This window comes from Aphis gossypii, chromosome 1 (assembly GCF_020184175.1).
Source record: "Aphis gossypii isolate Hap1 chromosome 1, ASM2018417v2, whole genome shotgun sequence".
NCBI lineage: Eukaryota > Metazoa > Arthropoda > Insecta > Hemiptera > Aphididae > Aphis > Aphis gossypii.
This window is the reverse complement of record NC_065530.1, coordinates 73158412-73181454: the sequence shown is the minus strand read 5'-3', so window position 1 is coordinate 73181454 and position 23043 is coordinate 73158412. Positions and strand designations below refer to the sequence as shown.

The window sequence follows — 23043 nt, the reverse complement described above, 5'->3', positions numbered from 1 at the left end:
TGTATTTGAATGAAATATAAATTATCATTCATTACTTATTACCTGCTTATATTTAAGTATACTTAAATATACAAGTAAAGTTCAAAAGATGTTTCCTGTAAAAAAAGTTTAAAATTCAAAATATTATATATAATATATAAATAATAATAATATAAATAATTGATTTTTGTAGTTTGACATCTAAAGCATAACCAGTATTACACCCTGGTACAAAACAGCACTTAACCATTTTTAATGTTTAGGTAAAAAAATAAAAAATAATAATACAAATTATTTGAAACCTTATCATTGTATAGATTGTCTATGGTTCTTTGATAGTAGTTGTAATGATTATATTATCACAACCATGAAGATTAGAAATATCTCTAATCTTCATGGTTTTTTTTCAACAACATTATCGTGTACGGCTTAGATAATAATATTATGATCTAAAGCCGCACAATATGTCCGAGAAGTGATAACAGTTATTCAAAAATCAAAAATTCATTATTATTTGTTTTTCAGTTGTAAAGAAACAGCCAACTAGTAAATGTAATACAACATTTTACATTTTACAAGATTTTTCGCCTTTAAATTTGCATTTATTGGTTGTCTTAACTCAGATTTTGTCATTTAGCGGTTAGGTATTTGAGGTTTTAGATGAAATCATGTTTTCCTGCAAAGATGTCGAGAAGTCAAGATTATTTAAATCCGTATCTTTGATCAATACTGTATCATGTGTTAAGTTTATTGATAGATTCCTATTAGCTGGTGGGTATTTCATTGTTTATTTTATTTTTATGTAGTTTCACTTAATCAAAATATATTGTTTTCCGTTCAGGTATTGGCAATGTTTTGCTGGTCTACGACACGGATTCCCGTGAACTGTGTGTGCGTAGAAAAATCTTTGATAAATCTTCAATACACGGTATTCAGTTTAATGACAAACAAATGTTGGTGGCCATTCACGGAGAAAATAATGTGGCAATTTATAAAGTGATGGTTCAAATAGGTTTTCTGTAATTCATATTTTGCATTTCATTATTTTTATGAAAAAGTTTTAAATTATTATTATAATTTTTAGCATTGAATTTGAATGTATTTTAACAACTACTGATTGGGTCTGTAATATTCTATGGATGAATTCAAATTGTTTATTAACAGTGTCTGCTCATAATGTGGCAACAGTTTGGAGTTTAGATTTTAAAAAGAAAATCAATTCTTCGAGTTGTGATGAAAGATGTATATTGTATCCTCTTTTTACAATTATTTAAACTTTCACATAATTTATATTTTTAAATTCTTTAATAATCTGTTTATGAATCCTATTTATTAAATTAATCAGATACTCAGCAACATCAACCGGAGAAGACGAAGAAAATATTATTGTATTTTCAGGAACAGTTTTTAGGGAAATTGTGATATGGAGTCCTTTTAGGAGAACAAATGGCTTAAATATCTTACATAGATTAAAATTACATGAAGTAAAAAATATGCATTTATATAGTATTATAATAATTTTCATTAAATTTAATTGCTTGCTATTTATATTCATGTATTTTTTTAATAGGGTGTTATATTTTCAATTATGGTGAATAAATCTAATTCTATTATAAGTTCTACTTCTGACGATAGAAGTATAGTGATTTGGAATGTTGAGCCATTTGCCAAGCACCAAAATACTTATGACCACTGGAAATTTGCAAAGATTACACCAGCTTATTCATTTTATGCACACAAAGCTAGAGTTTGGAAAAGTATTTTAATGCAATCTGGCGATATACTGAGCGCTGGAGAAGTAACATTTTGAACTTTTTACATTTCTATTACCTAATGCCTTCAAATAAAATAAAATAAACCCTATGTACAGGATGGTCAAATATGTCTGAAAACCTCTTCTAGAACTTACCAATGGGAAGAAAGTAGAGGTTCTCAAGTTCGTAGTTTAGACTGTATGGAAATAAAAAATCTTGCAGCTAGTGGGTGTACAACTGGGAGTGTTGGATTATGGTCATTAGACACTGTTCCTAAAAGTGAAATGTTAGCAGATTATAAAAAAGACAACCGTTATCCAAAACATTTAGTTGTGTTAAGTAATACTAACACATATGTACTTTATTCTGATGGCCATGTTGTCTCGTACAAAAACAATACTAGTCATGATGTCTACCAGAACAATGTTTTATGTTGCACTCTGACAATGGTAAAATCCCCTTGTGAAACAAAAATCATTTTTACAACTAGTAGTGGACATATAGTCATTCTAAAAAGTGAATACCTATAATTATTGACTGAAAATGCATTTATTTCAATACTTTTAAATTTCAATTTATATATTTTTTAGGCAAAAGTGTACAAGTATTTTTTGATAAGATTTCTGCAGTGAAAATTGTTTCTACAATTTGGTTAAATAATAATCAAATAATCGTTTGTTGTAATGGAAATACAATTTTTCGTTATGAAGTATTTTATGGTAAAATTTTTTACTTCTATTTATTAATTATTAAATAATCATTATCATTATCATTATAAGTTTAGAGAAAACTTCCCTTGTATGTGTTCTTTCCATCTTACAAACATTTAAGATACAACATAGCAAATTTATGTTCAGTAGAACTAATTGAGTTATGTTAGACTTAATATAAGAATGAATTGATCTATTATCAAATTTAAAGACAAGAACATAATCTGTACTTAAGCTTTGGCTTTTTTGATATTTTAAGTTTTAAGCTAGAAACGTGCATTTTTAACTTGTAATTTTCACAATCCTATATCTTATTCAAAAATTAAAATATAAGAACTATACCTAATTCAAAATAAGACCATTACCCGGCTACGAACTAGTTATTGTCCGCGACTGTCAGACACCTAGTTAAACAATTCCAATCGGGTATGTAGCGCTGTGGAATAAGGCCAAGTCCATGCGCATAACTTGGCCGCCGAGTCACGGTCTTATTTTGAATTAGGTATATAATACTGAGCAACAAATTTGGTATGTTGTTAGTTAAGTGAGATGGAGACAACACATGCAACTAAGAGAGGGTAGTATTATCTTAATAGTATGTATATTGTATAATTTACTTTTTTTTTATACATATGAATAATAGACCTAAAAATAAATCATTTGGATACATTTTGCATTTCTTCAAAAACTAGTTCTTGGATAACAACTGCTGTATTAATTGAAGGTCTAATATTTGCTGGTTGTAATGAAGGATCTATTTACTTATTCAAATTAAATCATCAGGTACTTTTTCTTTTTTTTAAATTTTGCTTTGGATAAAAATTTATAAAAATAAAAATTTTTATTATTTTAGAACTTAAGTTGTGTTTTTTAAAATGTTACATTAAACTATACTTAAGTGTCATTACCAGGGATTGGAAGTAGTGTTTTTGGTCTTAGTCTAACCCAGGGGTGGCCAAACAATCGATCGCGGACAATTTTAAAGTCGATCATATTAGAATTTATTTTTAGAACCATGCTCCCTATATGTTTCTTAATAATTTAAGTTATTCAATAATAAAAAAAATTTTCTATGGAAGTCGATCCTCAAAGGTGAAGTTTATTTTTAGTAGATTGTGACCAAAAAAAGTTTGGCCACCCCTTGTCTAACCTATGCACAATATAGGAATTTAAATATGTTCTATTTCCAATGTACTGATTGATCTAATAACTTCGATAAGAATTCTGAAAAATTTTGATTTGCTTTAAAGTCTACTTGAGATCATCTTTACCTCATTTTTTTATTTAATTTCTCTAAGTTATGACTAATTTATATTAATGAAGTAGAACTTTAAAAATTGATATTTTTCTATTTTTAAAATAGTTATAATCAAAAATGTGAAAAATTCAAATCTATTTTTATAGCTTTTGTTACTTCATTAAATCTATTGATATATTGAAAGTAGAATATGTCTTAATTTCTCTGTTGTACACGTGTTGAATATGTACAAAAAAAATCATCACTTCAATTCCTCTTAATATTATATTGTAATATAACATATTACAATAACTTTTTTATTTGTTTTTTTAACATTAATAGTGACACTTTTTAAAATTTTATGAATATAATTTTAGGAACCATTAAAAGTATTCAGTAGAATTCACAGTTTTGCTGGAGTTACTGCAATGTGGATACATGAGAAGTATTCTAATTTTACAGTCGTTAGTTCTGTAGGACGAGATGGTCAACATAGATACTGGAATGTCAGTACACTATCAGAATCAGTGTTTGAAATACGATGTGATATATTACCTACAAAATGGCCATTTATCATAACTAACTCTAAAGTTCATGGACTATTAATTTGTGGTTTTAAAGAAGTAAGATTTACTTAAAGTCCTTTAGTTAATCTGTTAAAGTGAATATTATCATAATTTATTAAAATGTAATACATTAGTCACAAAAAATTAGTATAAGTACTTTTATTTAAACTGTGCAACATCACAATCTTGAATCTTGTTTATTTTCTTCATTCTTATTTATTTCATATTTGATGTAATTAATTTGGTTTTTTGCCTTTGAAAAATAAATAGTTAGAGATGTTTTTATTTTCGTAGAATATTTAAAATATAATGTTTATAAAAACAGACTTTATTCAAGTAATATAATGTTTAACCTTATCTGTATAATTAAATTAGAGAAATAAACAAAATTTGTAATTATGACTTGAATCTTCAAAATTAATTTGATACACGCCACTTAACAATTTTTAATATTTTTTAATAGTAGGACATTTTTACTATTTATAACACCTTTTATTAATATGTTTATGTTTTAGAGCAATTTAATTGTCTACAGTTCAGTGGAACAGAGAATTTTAGCAACCGTTCCTTGTGGTGGTGGTCATAGAGCATGGGATTTGTCATTTATTAATGATCATGATTCAATATATTTTGTTTGCAGCTCTTCAAGTAATAAATTAGAATCAAATAAAATACCTCTACATGGTCAACATATGTTATTGGTATGTTAGGAAAATTACTAGTAATATAGTAAATATTACTTATATGTTTATAACCATTAAATTATTTTAATATTATATAATTTTATTGTTGGTTGTCTTTAGAAAGGTTTTCATTCAATGATTGTAAATTGCATGGCACAAATTACTGATGATATAATGTTAACTGGCAGTGATGACACTACTGTTAGACTGACTCGTTTTAATGATGAGGTTGATCATTTATTAACACTAAGAAGTCATATATCATCAGTTCGTTCTGTATCTTGTATTACTTTAAATCCTAATGTAAACATTATTGTTACAGCTGGCGGTAGAGCTCAGTTGAAAATTTGGACTTTGAATATAATAGATAATAGTCAGTATTTAGAATCGAATTATATTATATTATATTTGCACTTACCTATTTATAATGATTTCTGTTATAATAGGTGTTTATTGTGAAGAATCAATATCACATTTATTAAAAACTAAACAAGAAAAAAGACCTTGGAGATCAGTTGTACCTTCGAATGAAGGTGAGACACGCTTTATGGATGTTTGTGTTCAGTACACTAAATCAAAATCAATTTTAATTTCTGTTGGATGTTCTGATGCAATTCTTAGGTAATAAACAAATAATTGTATGAATAGTAAACATTTATATAAAAAAATAAAATAATAAAATAATGTATTGTTTTTAGAAAAATAACAAATCCTTACTCTCAAAAAATAAATTATTTGTTCAAAATATTAATCAAAATATAGTTTTTGTAGATAAAAATATGGACCTTTTCCGTTAGTTCACTACCACTACTTTTTTTGATTTTTCTGTTCATTCACTAACATTAATCCATAAACATATTATTTAGATTCTGGGGTTATGAAGTGTGCTTTATGTGTATATAGTTACTACCAATAACTATATGCGTGTTTCCGCACTCGTCGCTACGCTCCGCACAAATCGAAAATATCACTCGACTTGCTATGCAACGCCACCTCAAGTAGGTCACAGGGTAAGTTATGTCGTAGTATATGGGCAGTGATTATCCTGTGACTTACTTGAGGTGGCGTTGCATAGCAAGTCGAGGGATATTTTCGATTTGTGCGGAGCGTAGCGACGAGTGCCGAAACACGCATGTGTAGTCATTGGTAGTGAATAAACGGAAAAGGTCCAAAAATATATTTTTAGATATAACATCAGTATATGTTTGATAAAAATTAGAAAAATGTTGATCTCTAATAAATTAAGCACCTAATTATTTTTCTATTTTCTTCCTTGGTTTTAGCATAACTATGATTAATATTCTTAAAGTATTTTTAAATTAACTTTTTATATTTAAATATTAATCATTTGTTCATTGAATAACCTCTCTTATTTGCTAAATTAAAATCCACTGTTTAACTCAGTGGTTTATTTACGAGGGGGGAGATTACGGAAATATATCTCCCCTTTTAACTCTTTTTCTTAAACTTATATTTATATGATTATACTTTTATTCTTATGATAATAAAATGCTTGGACGTTTGACATCTACAATTTTAGTCATATCTTCCCTTTCAAAGATATCCTAAATACCTTCATCACTGGTTCAATATAATAATTCTTATGCTTTAAAAATTTTCTTCAAAAAATACTTAAATCTATTTTGTTCTAATAGAAGTATAATCATTAAATACTATTACGTATAATATATAATTAATCTTGTTTAAAAAATTAATTTTTTAATTAACTAAATAACTTATTTTTTTCCTGTTTAACTGACAGCAAAGAAAGCTCTGCTTATATAATCTATGTTATCATTTTGCTTTTTCTAGTTTAAATTAAATATACTAGTATGTAAGTTCAATATTTTGCTTATAGCTTGTATAATATATCAAATAACTAATTAGTTATTTTTAATTTTATCTCGCTAGTTACTGTACCTACCTAATAATTTAAAATACTACTTACTAATAAATATATCATGATTTAAAAATTTTGTAGATCCAAGTATACAATTTCCTAAACTCCTATAGCTAATACACAATAAAAAGGTATCAGGGAATTACAATAATGCATTTTTATTATGTATTAGTATGTATTTAACATACTTAAAAATTTCATAATCACCATGTGTGATCAAGTAGTAACAAAAATAAATATTAAATTAATTATTTTTAATTGATTTAAGTTTATATTTTTCTTCATATTCCTTTAAACGTTTAATGCAAATTTATTGTTTATAAACTATTTATTTGTAATTTAACATTCTAACATTTTTAATGTTAACTTAACTTTCCTTAAAAAAATAAAAATATTTTATAACCCTATATTACTAAAAAAATTAGTACAAATTTTTCACACAATTATACTATTCTATAACTTCACTGTATGAAAAATTAGTATTTAGATTTATGTTTAATGAATAATAAATTCAATAAACCTATTGTAGCATTAATTTAGTTATATTATTAATTGCCATGTTAAATTTAGCATGCATGTACAAGGTCATACAAATGTATTTATAAATATCTAAATAGGAACACAATGTGTGGTGATAAATTAGCAATAAACATTATATTAATATATTATAAAATTACAGGTTATATAATTATGATACAAACAATAAAACTTTGAGTTTAATTGAAGACAATTTGGACTGCAACAACTGTATATTAAAAATTTTATGTGTTCAATTAAATATTTTCCATTATGTTTTAACTGCTGATACAAAAGGATTTATTAATTTTTGGGATATTTCAAAGTATGTTGATGAAAGCGATGCCGAATTAACGTTTATACCAAAGTATAGACATAGTTTACATCAGTCTGGTATAAATTGTTGTGATTGGTTAGAAATTGAAAATAATTATGGATTATTGACTACTGGTGGAGATGATCAACACTTAAGTTTATCAATTTTTTACTATAAAGATACTGTAACATTATTATGTAATGTTTCTATTTGTATCCATTGTTCTCAAGTTACAGGTATTATTATTTTTTATTAATTAACTTAATCTTTAAAATAGCATATAGAGTAGTTTACTGTACATATTGGTTGATAATTATTTAGGTGTTAAAGTATACAATCGATTTGTTATAACTACATCTGTGGATCAAAAAATTATTTTTTCCTCATGGAGTTATGATTTGAGTTCCAAAACTATACAAGTATCACCATTTGCATCATACTTTACAACAGTTGCTGACATCCATGGTTTAATAGCTCATAAATATGAGTAAGTACAATTAAAAATATTTATAGACTTTTTTTAATTTTAAATATTAGATTTTTATTAATTGAAATTATGTTTAATAAGTTTTTATAAAGATTATCCATACATTATTTATCTTTTTCAATACCCTAGTTACCGTTATAGTTTATTATTTAAGTTTATTTAGGTATTGAATTATTTAATCATATTAACTAATATGAATTTACTTTTTAATCTAAGACTGGTTATTTATCAATTTATCATAAATTATAATTCATAATAAATAAGTACAATAAAAATGTATTATTACATTTCACATTAATCATTCACTAATTAATGTATAAAAACAATTTATATTTAGCTAGTGTGTTTCTTTTAAGAAAGAAAATAATTATATGTAACATTGTTGCTGATACCAATGTACTAATATATTGTTACTAATATTTGAGAACCAAACAGATAGTTGATCAAAAGAATTTTTTAGATCTTTTATTGACAATTCTAGAATTTGGTTTTGCATTATAATTGTGGTATGATCTTATCTTCAAACATTGCCAGCTTGCAGTTATTTGGTGTTAATATGTCAGATATTTTAAACAAAGTCGGTTCTAGAACATATACTTAAAGGATGCTCATTTTTATTTGGATACTTTGCAGGGGTTGGATTCTACTTTTACCAAGAAGTTGTGATTAGAGTTTGTCTTAGAGGTTTATTTGAAAATATAGGGGTTTTTAATTTAAATTTAAGTCTATGATGACACACTTAATCAAAGATTTATAATATATCAAACAATGCTATGGTCGTACACTTGTTGGTTATCGAATCTATCAATATAATTTTGGAAATCCTTTATAATTTGAGATTTGTAGAGGAAAGTGTTTGAATCCAAATTCATAAGGTTAGATATTATAACTTTTAAAAATAGTTTGATTTTGTAGAGTAACATTTTTCTAAAAATATTTATTCAGCAATTAGGTAATTAAATATTGTTATCATTTTATACTTTATGGTTTATAGTTGCTGTCTTTTTATTATTGAATTCATCATAATTATCTATTGAGCTGATAACAATTAAAATACGTTGTAGTGTTGTACCTTTTTACTCTTGTGGGTTTCGGCTTTCAAGACCATTCTTGCCAACAAATTTGCTGCCATCTTTCTCTATCCTCTGCAACTTTTCTCCATTCAACATTTGGTTCTACAGCTTTAATATATTTTTTGATACGATCCTCCCTTTGTAACTGTGGTCTACCAAATGGCCTTTTCCAAAAAGGATTTTCTTTAATAACCGCCTTAATAAATGAATCCTCTTTCCTACAAGTATGTCCACTGCCCAGTCCATATTAATCGTTTCCTTGTAATTTCCGCAATAATATCTAGTTTTTGAAACAAGTTCTTCAATTCATCATCGTGACTTATCCTCCATTCCCTAGTGTCAGAATCGATACATGGTTCATAAATTCTTCTTAGAATTTCCGTTCAAACACAGCAAGTCTTATTTTCTTTACCTTTCTTAGACTTCATGTCTCAGAACTATATAACACTATTGGTCTTTTCAGGGTCATGAAAAATTGATTTTTGAATTTTTTTTATTTCCCATTGGTATCCTAGTACCCACCTCCATATTAAGGTCATTATCTTGTGTTATTTTGGATCCTAGATTTTTAAAATGTGACATTTTCTTAAATTTATGACGTTTCACTTCTATAAATTCTCTTTGTCGTTATACACTACTTTTTTGTCCAATTATGACATACTCTGTTTTTTTTGTTGTTGATCTTTAGGCCACACTTGCCTGCTGTATTTATTAATTTTTTACAATGCTGTTTTATAATGTCTAAGTTATTTCCCAAAAGGGCTAAATCATCGGCGTACGCTAGTAATCCTATTATCATCGTAACTCCGTCAATAACATTTAATTCTCGGACTATTTTTTCCAACACTAGGTTAAAGAGAATATGAGAGAAAGCGTCACCAATATATGCAACTTATAATGAAATTTCTTGTTTTAAAAGGTGCTGGGCAAGCGCTATCATTAGCTCTTAAATCCATTCTTGGAAATTCTTCAGTTGGGTCATCACAATTAAGGGTTTTCTTAAAACAATCGGTCCACTTCTCCAAAAGCTTCCCCTGTCCTGTTACTAGCGTCCTATCATCTTCTCTTAGAAACTAGAAACCTTTCTCATTTCTTATATTATCTTCTCGCTGTGTTTACGCTGTACCTACAGTTTGACTGTTATTACTTATTAGTTTTAAATAGGGAGAGAATAAAAATAATTCAAAATAATAATGCAATAATTAAATAAAATGTAATGAAAGAAAAAATAATCAAATTAAAAAAAAAAATTTTCATAAATAGAAAACCGTATTTTGCGTAAAACTATTCTAATATAATGTTAAAATGTTTACATTATATATTTCAATGTTAGATGTTTTATTAATAGTTGATTCAGTAGAATACTAATACTCTCAATAATTACAGATCTACATTGTATTGTTATTGTTTAATTTTTGATTTTCTAATTTATATAAATACCAGTTTAGTATTGAATGATTCAATATATGGATTTCATTTTCATTTACTTGATTTGTTATATTATAGTTATGTTCTCGGTTTCTAAGTTCTAATGAATTACAAATTTGATCTACAACAACAACACTATTATAGTATGTGTTTATTAATTTATAACTATGGATATTAACGTACATACAATATACCTACATTAAATAATTATAAACTTAAAAGTTAATAATGTATATAATATCTCATAACCAGACCAAGCATTATACATCTGCGCAATTAATGAATGTAACTATATAAGGTTATCAATTATTAAAAAATATTGACATTTTGTTCCGATAACATAAATACTCATATTAAAAAAATATATATATACATTATACATGGGAAATATTAAAAACAAAAACATTATTCGCTTTGAATCTAAGACAAATAGTAAAATAATTATAACCTGAAGGACTTACTGTGATTTATATTTCGCATAATTTTTTTTTTTTTTGTTTGTTTATTTATACATGCATCAAGAATTTTATGTCTATAGAATAAATATTCGCATATTCTATTGTTCGTTTTAATGAAAATTAATAATAAATAAAATGGGGACATGAAAATTATGCTATTGTATTTTATTTATTTTTTTACGGAGGTTTAAGAATATGATTAGAAATAAATATATGTAAGGCGTAAGTAAATACTTCAATGCGTATTGCGTATTGAACTGTCTTTTTCTTTTTCCTTCACATAAAAATGTTAAAATTTTAATGTAAGAAATATCATAAATAGGTGTATACAAATTGTATACGATATTTCTATATCACGTTTTTAATTTGATCCGAATTATTAAAGTTTATTTTAAAAGCCTTCTGGTATTAAATTATTAACTTTTGTTACAAATAAATAACGAATTAAAATAAACAAATAAAATAAAATGCTATTTATGGTTTATTTTTATGTTTATTATTGAATAAATCATATTATGTAAACATGCAGGTTAGGTTATGCTATTATATAAATTATTTTATATTTTAAAATTAAATTGTTTTATTAACAGAAATCGTTATCTTTTGAGTTCTTGGCTCTCGCTAAGGCCGATTACGTCATTAAAATTTAATATCATAGTTATTTTATTTAAATTAGATTCTATATTATTCTATATTTATTATATATTACTTTATATTATTATTATATTATTATTTTAAATTAAACACCACAATGTGGTAAATAATAATTAATAATGAGATAATACTGACAGCGGAATGATATTTTATTTTATTTATTGGAATTAACACCATTCTTTTTTTTCTTTTTTTTTAAATCATATTTTATAAATCACTTGTCTTAACAATTTTATTTTATATTTTATACCTACCAATATCATCAAATTATTTGTACAACTGCAGTTCGTTACTTTTCATAATGAATTTGAAAAAGCTTAACGTAAGTGCCTACTCATTTATTTTCTCAAATTAGTTCTATTGTATTATAATTCAATAATATATACTAAGATAATTTAATAAATGGCGTACATACAACATACTCCACAGGTATTGTAAACAATATATATTTTTATATCATTCCAATAATGGGTGCTAATAGATATAATTCAGTATGATGCGGTCTGACGGTAAGACTGTAATAAAATACTTCAAATGTATCGTATAATAATCATATTAGTAATATAATAATATATGTATAAATTAATCTAGCTCCCTTTTCCATTTCATACCAATAATTATAATCATAATTATAATCATTGTAAATTTTTTTTTTTACTTTATGAAAAATATTATACATTAAAAAAAAATTAAATATTATTTATATTGCTGGTTATAACTGATTATAAAATGTTTGAATTAGTTTGTATGTACGAATATAGCTGTTAATTTCCACAAATTTGTATCATTTTTCATATTCATAGTTTTATGCTCGATAGACCACAAGTAGATCACCCTAATTATAAGGCGACAGTATACTGTATTAGCACCATGTAATTTATTATATAGATCACTATTAGAATCACAAGTAGGTATACGATAAAATAATTTTATCTCGATGTATTATAATGTTTTTTAATTTTAATTTTAAATGTTTGATTTGTAAAATCTATTATATAAATTCTTCTTTACGGATAATGTAGTCAATAATGTAAGTAGGTAAAATATTTTTTTTTTATTTGAGTTCATCTAAATTAGAGTTATAATATAGTTTCACTACTTATAGCTTCAATACATAAATCACAAAATGAAAACTTCACATAAGTACAACATTATTAATTCAAATGTTTTATTTTATTTTAACATTATATTGAGTATAGTGATTAGTACTATTGAATTTTCGGTTTCAATCGATGTTGTAGTTTGACATAGCCACAGAATCTTTGGAATTTACTAGGACCATAATTATGTATTCAAAGATAATATTCAATCGACACCCGAATGTAGTGTACGAAAAATAATACTCTACTTACTTTCATAGTTATATTTATACATGATAACGTTTTTACTTTCATGATATAAATATGTCCACCTCTCAAGTGATTTTATACATATAATTTTATACCGTATAATATACCGTAGACAAGAACTCAAAGTTGTGTACCATATTTATGTTACCCTTACCATACATAATTTATTATTAATTATTGCGATGGGTAAGGTTGACCGTTTTTTAAGTAACTGTTGTAATTAAATTAACATTACTCACTTTTGGGGTTTCTTTATTAAAGAATCTTCTTATGGGATATGATGGCCATTGCATAATATAATTTTATACAATATTGTTCATTATCTTTATCATAAGTAACATATGTTCTGCTATCATTTATTTAGTGATAATATTTTTTTACTACAATGAACTGAAATTTGTGCGTTTTTATTCTAATTCTTATACTCTACGAACAATAAAAATTGTTTTTTATTTATAAGTATTATTTTAATACTGTTGTATTTGAATAAAGTAATAGAATGATACGTTTATTAATTAATGTTTCTTAAGTGATTAAATATTTACAACTGTATTGTTTTATATTTTATATGTTAAGCTATTTGACGAAATCATAATTTGTCTACACACTTTCCAAGGTACAATATTTTATTTCTATTAATTATAATTTAAAATGAATATATATATTAGATGTAATAATTTACTAAAAATTACACATGCAATTTTAAACTCAGCCTATTTTCTTTTTTTCCTGTGATGAGTATATGGAACTTCGCCAGTGTTAAGATCTTCCCACATTAAATACGTTGATTTTATTATTTTTATTTTTGGCATATATACCTATCGAACAATTATTTAATGTGGAGAATTCTTATTTTGTATTATATTATATCAAATGTATACTGTTAGGTTAGTAATTTTATAAGGTAAGTTTCGTTACCAACCGTTCAGTAGAAATAAATATACCTTAGTCTTATGTTTTATGTTTGGTCTTTTATTTAAAATTATTCAACATTTATACAAAGTAATATAGGGAGGAGCGAGATTCACGGGTGCGCCAGCCAGGCTTACGCAAGCAGACTGACGCGGTGATAGCTCGTGTTCGACCGACGATATACGATCAGTCCTATCACATATAATGGGGACTAAGTAATGTAACGTGAGGTCATAAATGGGAAGGAGTCCCCCGTCAGTAGCGCGTAACTTGTATAAGCGGCTACTACTTGGCGGAAAAGAACTCGGGTCGGCGGTACTTGAGCAAGTGGCCGATTTGGGGGGGAAGAGCGGGATCGATGGCAGCAGTCGTATGGGATGTTACGTATCGTTCGGTCCGCTGATCCCGATAGTCGTCTTGAGTGATCAGCGTCGTGAAATCTGTTAATGCCGGCTCGGTGGTCGTCGTTCCACAGCTACTACTGGTCGGCTGGATTTTGGTCACGATCGTACTCGTTTCGTCTCAACGGTGGTCTGCTTGGCGATTTGTATTTGTGCGGTAAAGTCGGCGTTGTTACTTCTGGTCTCCGGTCGTCAATGTTTAAGTTCTTGATGACTTGTTGACGATTAGAGATGAGATTGAAGTGTGTTTTAGTTTTGGAAATGTGCTGGTATATATACACATTTAGATTGTCAAGGTTGTTGCTGATTGGTTGTAAGTTGTTGGTATGACGAGTCATCATCGCATCGTTGCCTGATAGTTGTCATAAGCTCGATGCGGTTTTTCCTCGTCGTAATGTTGAACTCTTATTGTGTAGAACCTACCGTTTGGAATTGCGTTTAACACTGTTGAGTGTGCTTTTTGGTTGTTAGTGGTCCTGAAAAGGACCGTTTTATGTCGTACTCCGTTACAAAGTTTTAGATTTTTAATGAAAGTTTTACAATGATGTTTATTTGACATGGGGTCTTTCAATTCATACTTGTAGTTTAAAATTATTTAAGCCCACATTATTTTAACAATATGTTATTTATTATTATATCAATTGTGGGCTATGTTACTATTGAAATTTATCCTGTGTTTAATGGTGCTTAGGTATTCAAATTAATATGTATAAATAAAAAAAACACTGGTTCACTATTTAGGTCGAAAGTTTTTTAACGTCATACGTTATTCCCTCAACAAAATTTTCTTTGACCAATGTTATTACCTTTAACAAATCATGTGTTTTGTTTTTAAAACTATTTATTATATATTTTATATCATTTAATGTTAATCCAACTATTGAAGCTTTTTTAAACTTATCATTTTAAATCTTGTTTTTAATAATAACTGTTTATAGTACATTCTTATGAATGTTGATTATTATGTTAAATTCTATCATTTTATATCTTGTAGTAATGTCTAATTATCCGATGTTTCATTTTGTTGTTATATTCTTGGTATAGAAATTGAAAAAAACATTTTTGGAACTGAAAATAGCTAGTCTCTGCAGAATTATGCGTATTTTACGTAACATTATTTTTTTTTTAATGCTTATAAATTTATTTTTATATATTTTGAATTGATTAAGTTAAATTAATTGTTTTTCAAGGCTAAAATATTCGTTATGGCATGTATTATATTTTAAATCGCATTTTATACGTAGCGAAAAAGTTAAGAACATTTTGATATATTTATTATCTCGGCGTTTATAAGATTTCTAACAATTATTGGTCCTTGATTATAACGATTTCTATTAAAACATACAAAAAAAGTCACTATAATTTTTTTCCTGCGTCATCAAAAATAAAGTCCTATCCATTTAGCCTTGATGAAATTAAAGTGTAAATTTGAAAGTTTAAAATTATATTTCCGAACACCAATTTGTGATATGGTGATATTACTTAGTAGGTAAGTAGATGTATAATTATTCATGATGAATACTATACATACATTTATAATGATGGTTGTAGATTTTACAATATTAATTTATCCAATTTAAGAAATTTTCATCGATTTTATGTTCCTGGTTTGTTTTTTATGCCTTTCATATTGCCTCTGTTGTATTTATTTTAGTATTTCATTTACATGGTTAATAAATAATATTTAATGTTTGAAAAATAGAGTGAAATATGCAAGGAATCGTGATTGTAGAAAAGTTTGTAACCCCTTCCCATAAACACATACAAACAAATGTAGTTGTGCCACTGATTATATCTATTGTATTAAGATACAACGAATAATGCCAATTATAGCTTATTATTATTAATATATCGTTGTTACTATTAAAGTACACTTTATTGTAAATTGGACACGTGTTCATAATATTTAACAATAAATACATAAAATCATGTCATCCATAAGAATAATAAATTTCTATTGGTGTTATAATAGCCAATAGGTATTTTTATTTAAATATTATCAGTAGTCAGTACAGTTTTAGTAAGTTATTAAAATATAAAATTCGCATGCAATGATTCCAGTAATTTATGTTTTTTTACATAGAATATTTAAAGATAAAACCATATAGGTACTTTATCTTATAAGGTATTTTTTTTTTGCTGTCCTGTATGATTTTTTTTATATGACCGATAAGATGTATTTTTTTTTATAATAAACTTGTCGTGATATTATTGTAAATATTACGACATACTATATTGGCCTAGCCAGATATCGATTTACATCGGGCGATGACTGACTGTTAGACACACAAAGACGGTAATTGGTTTACCTATTGTTTTACATACGAAAAAGCATCGACAAAAATGTTGCAAGGAACTTTTTCTTGCAGATGTCTTCTATCTAGACATCTTTAAATCACTCCCGACTTACTCCCCGACCAATTTTACTGTGAAAGAATTTTCATACTGCCTACTCCAAGAAATCGAAGGCAGTTTGCAAATGCTGGAATCGAGTTACACTAGTCCCTGGTATAATCACAATATACCATATAATAATAGGTATCGAGACACCTGAATCACATTATTCGTGCTTACTCGAGTGACAGATGTCTCTTTCGCCTACGAGCATAAATTAAAGTATGTTATCTACATTGTGTTTATAATCGTGTAAGTACAAAACAAGGCGATTTAATTTTCAAGCAGAATTTAACTAAAAAACCGTTCCTATCTAATAAATCCTTGTACACCTTAACCCTACTCTCTGTATCCGATGTTATGCATTTATTATTATTAATTTATTGAGACATATCTCTGTGTTAGTGTGTTTAGATTTAGTTTATTCTATTAAGTACGTACCTACTTAATTTTAACTATTTCATAAATTATAATACGATACATTAACGTGTATCATATTTACTTCGATTAGGTACCTGTATTGTATTATAACTATATGGAACCTTAATACTATAAGTACGACAATAATCTTTGGAAATCGTTCGTTTTAATCGTTTCAAGAAAGAAAACAATTTATATTCACACAAAATCGGTGGTTAGTGGTTACACTGTAGTTTTTTATACATAAAATTATTTTGTTTATTGTTTATTCAATTCATTATTTTCGCTGATTGGTCCTAGTTGCTTTCGAATGCTATAATAATATGCTCATTGATCACCTTGAAGTCCTTGGATGACTTTATATTATAAACAACGCATTTATTTACAATACATATAAACTAAAATAATAATTATTATTGCCCACCATGGCCTATTTTGTATTATGTCTTCGACTATGACGTCTGACGCATCTTATATACCTACGTAGGTATATTATAAAAATATTTATCACCGGTGATGTTATCGACTAAAATTTTGATGTTTTTTTATTTACTACGTTTCTATTTTGAACTGTACCTATAGTCGATTAGACTTCGAGTTTTCAGGACAAATTGTTTACGGCGTGTACAATACATACTGCGTTTAAAAAAAAAATTTTTTTTTCTTGTTCCCATAATTCCTTTGCATAATTTATAGTGCATTCGCTGTACATATTATTAATACATTTTATATTTATATTATTTTATGTATAATCCATTAAATTATTAAAAAATTAAAAAATATAATTTTTAATAAAATATAGACGACTAAGTTTAATAATTGTAGTTTCTTTAACTACAATGAACATACTAGACACTGACTACGCATTAGTGTTATATTGATAATTTTAATAATTTCAAATATTATTATTTATTAAGTAGTATAAACGTACAACAATAATATTCGCAGTATAATATTCCAATACTTTATATTACTTGTAAATTGTTATACACAAATTATATTGTTAAAAATATAAAAAAGAAACAGGAATTTATTTTAATTTGTTTGAATTCAAGTCACAAAATAATTTTTAGCTGACAAGATAAAATTTGAGTTTACTTCTGGCCAACATACTTGTATTACCATTTCAAAAACTAACATTTCATTTTGTAGGTTATTATTAGTGATTAAAGTATTAGTATAATACTTTTGTAAATCATACTTTATTGCATATTATAATTTCAAATCAACCAAGAGCTGATTAAAACTATTTGCTCAGTATTAGTTGCAGGTTTATTTCTCTCTGGATAAATGAAGTTTTTGTTTTAATGATTACTGCGTTACATGAACCGAACCAAAATAAATAAGATTAAATTGTATAATAAATGTTTATTTATAAATATAAACATTATAAACGATATATTCAAGTAAATTAATTGACTTTTTATTGATACTTTATACTATTATCTTAGTAATAAATCTTAAACTAATTCATCTTAACACACAAGTCATAATGTTGGTATGCTTATAAATGTACTCTTAAGACTTAAAGGATCTACGAACTAAAATTACAAATAATTTTGGGGTTTTACCAGTAAGGTATTTATATAAAAAATTATTATTATGTGCTTACTAAAAAATTTTAAATTAGGTATCATTATTATATAAGAACTTAGATAATAAAAATAATTTAGAAATTATGATTTTTCAATAATCTTGTATTATTATGTTCATATTATATTGTTAATATTTATTTTACTACCTATTGTAGTATTTAATAATTATAACTTCCTATCTCCAACTCAAGCTGCAAAGCTTAAAGGAGGCAAGTCAATCAAAATTGTAACTTAATAATATCCCATTTTGTAATATTATGTGTTGATTTTATTAAAAAAATATAAATATATTATAAACACTAGCTAGCGCAATCAATACAAATCGTTTTCATAAATGTATAACAGTTTAAATAGAAATTGATAAATCCCCACCAAAAAAAGTAGAGGATATCATAAAGGTGATTTAGGCAATATCTGAAAAATGTAATATTGGTTCTATGGATTTACTAAATGCAAATTTGTTGACAAAAACATGTAGGTTTGGAGTGTCTTCTTAAAACGTTAAGACGTATAATTTAGATAAAATATATTTTTTTATACTTTTATTGTCGTCATGAATATGTAATCGATTTATTCGACTGTTGAGTTGATTCGTTTTTAGTGTATACCACACATATAAATAGTAATGTAGTGTACATAATGATGTTCTTCGTTCTTCGTTATTCATGGATACCTAATAGAATTTATTAGTTGTAGCTATCTTTTTTTACTGTCGACATTTGACTAGCAAAATACGTTTACAAAAATACCGATCGCGAAGTATGTTTGTTGTTTTTTATTGGTCTCAGGTTAAGTTATTACAGCTTTTCGATTTGCGTACGTGACTGACAGGTGTCGCGTCTAATAAGTGTCCATTTTGTTGGGGGCATAAAGGAAGATTCTTATATTATTTATTTAAATTTGTGTAATAATAATAATATTAATAACACAAAATAATATTCAAAAATATCGGATCCTTCGAAATCTTGTACGAAATACAATACGCACATAAAATAATAATATTGTTAAAAATTTGATTTTCAAAGATGTTATACTTACTGTAATATGTTTTCCAGAGACGAAGTTAAAGTTATTGTTTACGGTCAAGGAGTGGAAACATTTTACGCAGATATGAGTTCGCTAACGCAGTCGCCGACACCGCTGCCATCGTCTATGCAGGTGCGTATACAGTTTGAAATTACGATAAACAAGCGTAACATTTATACAACTACGTATAAACAATTCAGCGATGAATGACGTACCTCCACCGCCGCCCGGATGCGGTCTTATAAATACGACCGTTTGACTCGCCATGTAACATAGTTGTTTTTTCCGCCGCGTACCTACCTAGATTTACCCTAAGTGCTAATATCCTTCCGATAAAATATGCCTGTGTCGAATAACAACAACAACCGTCCATTGATTTTTTGGTCGATGTTCATCTGCAGCGGTCTCTTAGCTAAAATGACAATCGCTAAACCAGTCGAGGTGTGCAATGTTTTTATTTTTTTATTTTGATGTCTATTCGTTGGTTGTGTAATTAAAAAATTAAAAAAAAGTTGCCTTTTGTTTGTAGAAAATTAATGACAGAATGTATTTGTTTTTCTATAGGCACGTCAGAAGTTTAACGTCGAACGCGTATCACCAGCTTTAGAACTCGGAGAAGGCCCGCACTGGGACTCGTCGACCCGCAGCTTATATTTTGTCGATCTTCATCAGGGCAAGATCAATAGATACCACCCGGAATCGAATGGTTACTTCAGTGCCAGTATAGGTACACAATAAAAATATAATCACAGAAATATTATGTTTCCTAAGTTTTTATAAGCAGTAACTTAGTAACTTTCACGCTGTCGCCTACATTTTGCATTGATTATTTTTAACTTTTCGTTTTGCATTTTCGTCAACCAGTATTAAAAACATTATTGACAAAATAATGATGCAAAATATTGTTTAAATTGAATGCATATCAATCTAAACTATTTGTTATTAATGGAAAATATTTCTTGTCGTAATGAGTAAAAAAAATACTTTAACTTTGTCGAAAACATCACAAACAACAAAATAACTGCTTTTAACCTTACTAATTTAATTTAGATAATTTTTCTTACGAGTAGTTGTATATTCTTTCTTAATGATTTATGACTTATGGTCTATATATAAATTAGTAACTGTTACTTGGTTACTAAAACAATTTAGTAATTTTCCCGCGATTAAGGATTTACATGCCGATATATTATTAATATTATTATACAATATATCGTGTACAGAAGATGATAGGTTCGTGTACACGAGAAACCAACATGTGTCGCCATTCGCCACGTTTACGTTATTAAATTTGTATTAATATATTGTTATTGTGTTGGTTTTTGTTGCAGAAGGCTACAAAGATGTGACGCTCATTGTGCCAATCGAGGGCAAGGCTGGTTTGTTTGTGGTCGGTTTGGGCCCTTCAATCGGCATAGTGCAGTGGGACGGGTATTCGAATACAACGAGTCAGCCTGAGTACGTGAAACTGATCGACGAGACTTCGGGTAATCGTCTGAACGACGGTAAAGCGGACGCCACTGGTCGACTTTGGGTCGGTGAGTTTAAAACATAAATTAGTACATTTTAATTTTTAAAATCTATTAGTTATTAGGTAGCCAAGCTTTTGGGTTTCGAGAAAAACATAAAAATGTTATTGCTAAAGAGGTAAATAATAGTGCCCACTCAAAAAATATATTTTTATGATCTACATTTTTACTGTTTTAAAACCGTATAAATACTTAAATGCATAAAAAATCTGCGTGTACAATGTTTTTTTTTTGTATTAAAATTCCTAACAGCATACATATAATGTAGCTATTAATTTTACACGCATTTTTGTTTAATCCGACGTATAATCATTTGTTTCTCTTCGCTAATATAGGATCCATGGGTTCGGAGATACCGAACAACCCGGGTCACTACTACAAGCGTCGTGGTTCGCTGTTCTCGGTAGAATCTGACGGCACCGTTAAAAAGCGCTTGTCCAACGTGAGCATATCTAACGGTTTGGCGTGGAGCCCAGACAACAAACAGTTCTACTACGTGGACACTTATAAGTTCGCGGTCGAGGCATATGATTTCGATATCGTTACTGGAGACCTATGTGAGTATCTCGCCACCGAGATCCTTTATTATGTTATCACTTATCATGCCTGGATCACGATAATACCATGTGCGTAATTATGTGTTAATTTTTTTACAAAACGACAACTATCACTTGATGTGTAGCCAACGGAAGAGTGATTTTTGACTTAACGGCCAATAAAGTCGTCGGCGAACCGGACGGCATGACCATTGATAAGAACGGAAATCTGTGGGTGGCGTGTTTCAACAGCAATCACGTAAGTGTTGCCTTCGCATGTTTTCAAAAAAAAAAAAAAATGTATTTTTATTTTTGTAATTCGCCATTTCTTGTGCGTTTATATTATGATAACTACCTATTATGTTTAGATCTTGAAAATCGATCCCATCACCGGCACGCTGTTGACAACTGTCCAATTTCCTGCCTATCAGATCACTTCAGCCGCATTCGGTGGACCTAAATTGGACGAGCTCTATGTGACGACAGCCGGTTATCAGTTAACCGAAGCACAAAGGGCCAAACGTCCATATTCGGGTGCTCTGTTCCGAGTGACCAACACCGGATCTACTGGTTTCGAAGGCGTATCCGCCAAAATACATTTGTGTCCAGAAAATCAACTGCACACGATATAAAATACAATAATTATAATAAGTGGATAAATTTTATTTATTTACCATTGTATCAGGTATTCAGTGTAAATATGTATTACTATTTTATTGTGTATAAATAATTATGTGTATATATATATTATTGTTAATTAAGGAAATAATTATTATATTAATTAACTAAACGTAGCTGCGTGTTATTACATGCAGATTTATTTGTTATTGTTAAGAGTTAAAAATATATATAATTCTCAATCTGTTTTTCTTTGAATTAAGGTATTATTTGATCCTAAGTGCTATATTACACGCTTTAAAAAATATCAGTTTGGAAAATTACTGTATGGGAACATACCACAGATCGTTGGAAAAAAGTAAAAATTTAAATTTTTTTACGTTAGATATTTATTATTTACTTTTGTGATTTCATAAAATTTTAAAATACAGTTGTTCCCAATGTATGCATTCGTTTTAATGCTTACATTTTTAATTTACATATTATGTAGAATGATATATTT

The 23043-nt window shown here is 27.4% G+C and overlaps 1 protein-coding gene across 2 annotated transcripts; it reads left to right on the top strand.

The window, feature by feature from the left end:
• Positions 1 to 520: 520 nt before the first annotated feature.
• On the top strand, positions 521 to 22799 carry LOC114125636 (WD repeat-containing protein 6-like). Of its 2 annotated transcripts, none has more exons than XM_027989375.2 (20): positions 521 to 750; positions 821 to 998; positions 1064 to 1228; positions 1325 to 1463; positions 1550 to 1777; positions 1850 to 2249; positions 2324 to 2452; positions 3087 to 3226; positions 4058 to 4303; positions 4762 to 4947; positions 5050 to 5302; positions 5376 to 5550; positions 7509 to 7897; positions 7983 to 8148; positions 19888 to 19990; positions 20423 to 20585; positions 21190 to 21396; positions 21723 to 21944; positions 22070 to 22182; positions 22292 to 22799. In XM_027989375.2, exons 1-20 carry the CDS (start codon positions 648 to 650, stop codon positions 22553 to 22555), a joined length of 3969 nt encoding a protein of 1322 aa, XP_027845176.2. In that variant the 5' UTR covers positions 521 to 647; the 3' UTR covers positions 22556 to 22799. The 2 variants fall into 2 exon arrangements, with proteins under 2 accessions (XP_027845176.2, XP_027845177.2); XM_027989376.2 differs by having other exon boundaries at positions 608 to 750; positions 821 to 975.
• The last annotated feature ends 244 nt before the right edge of the window (positions 22800 to 23043 follow it).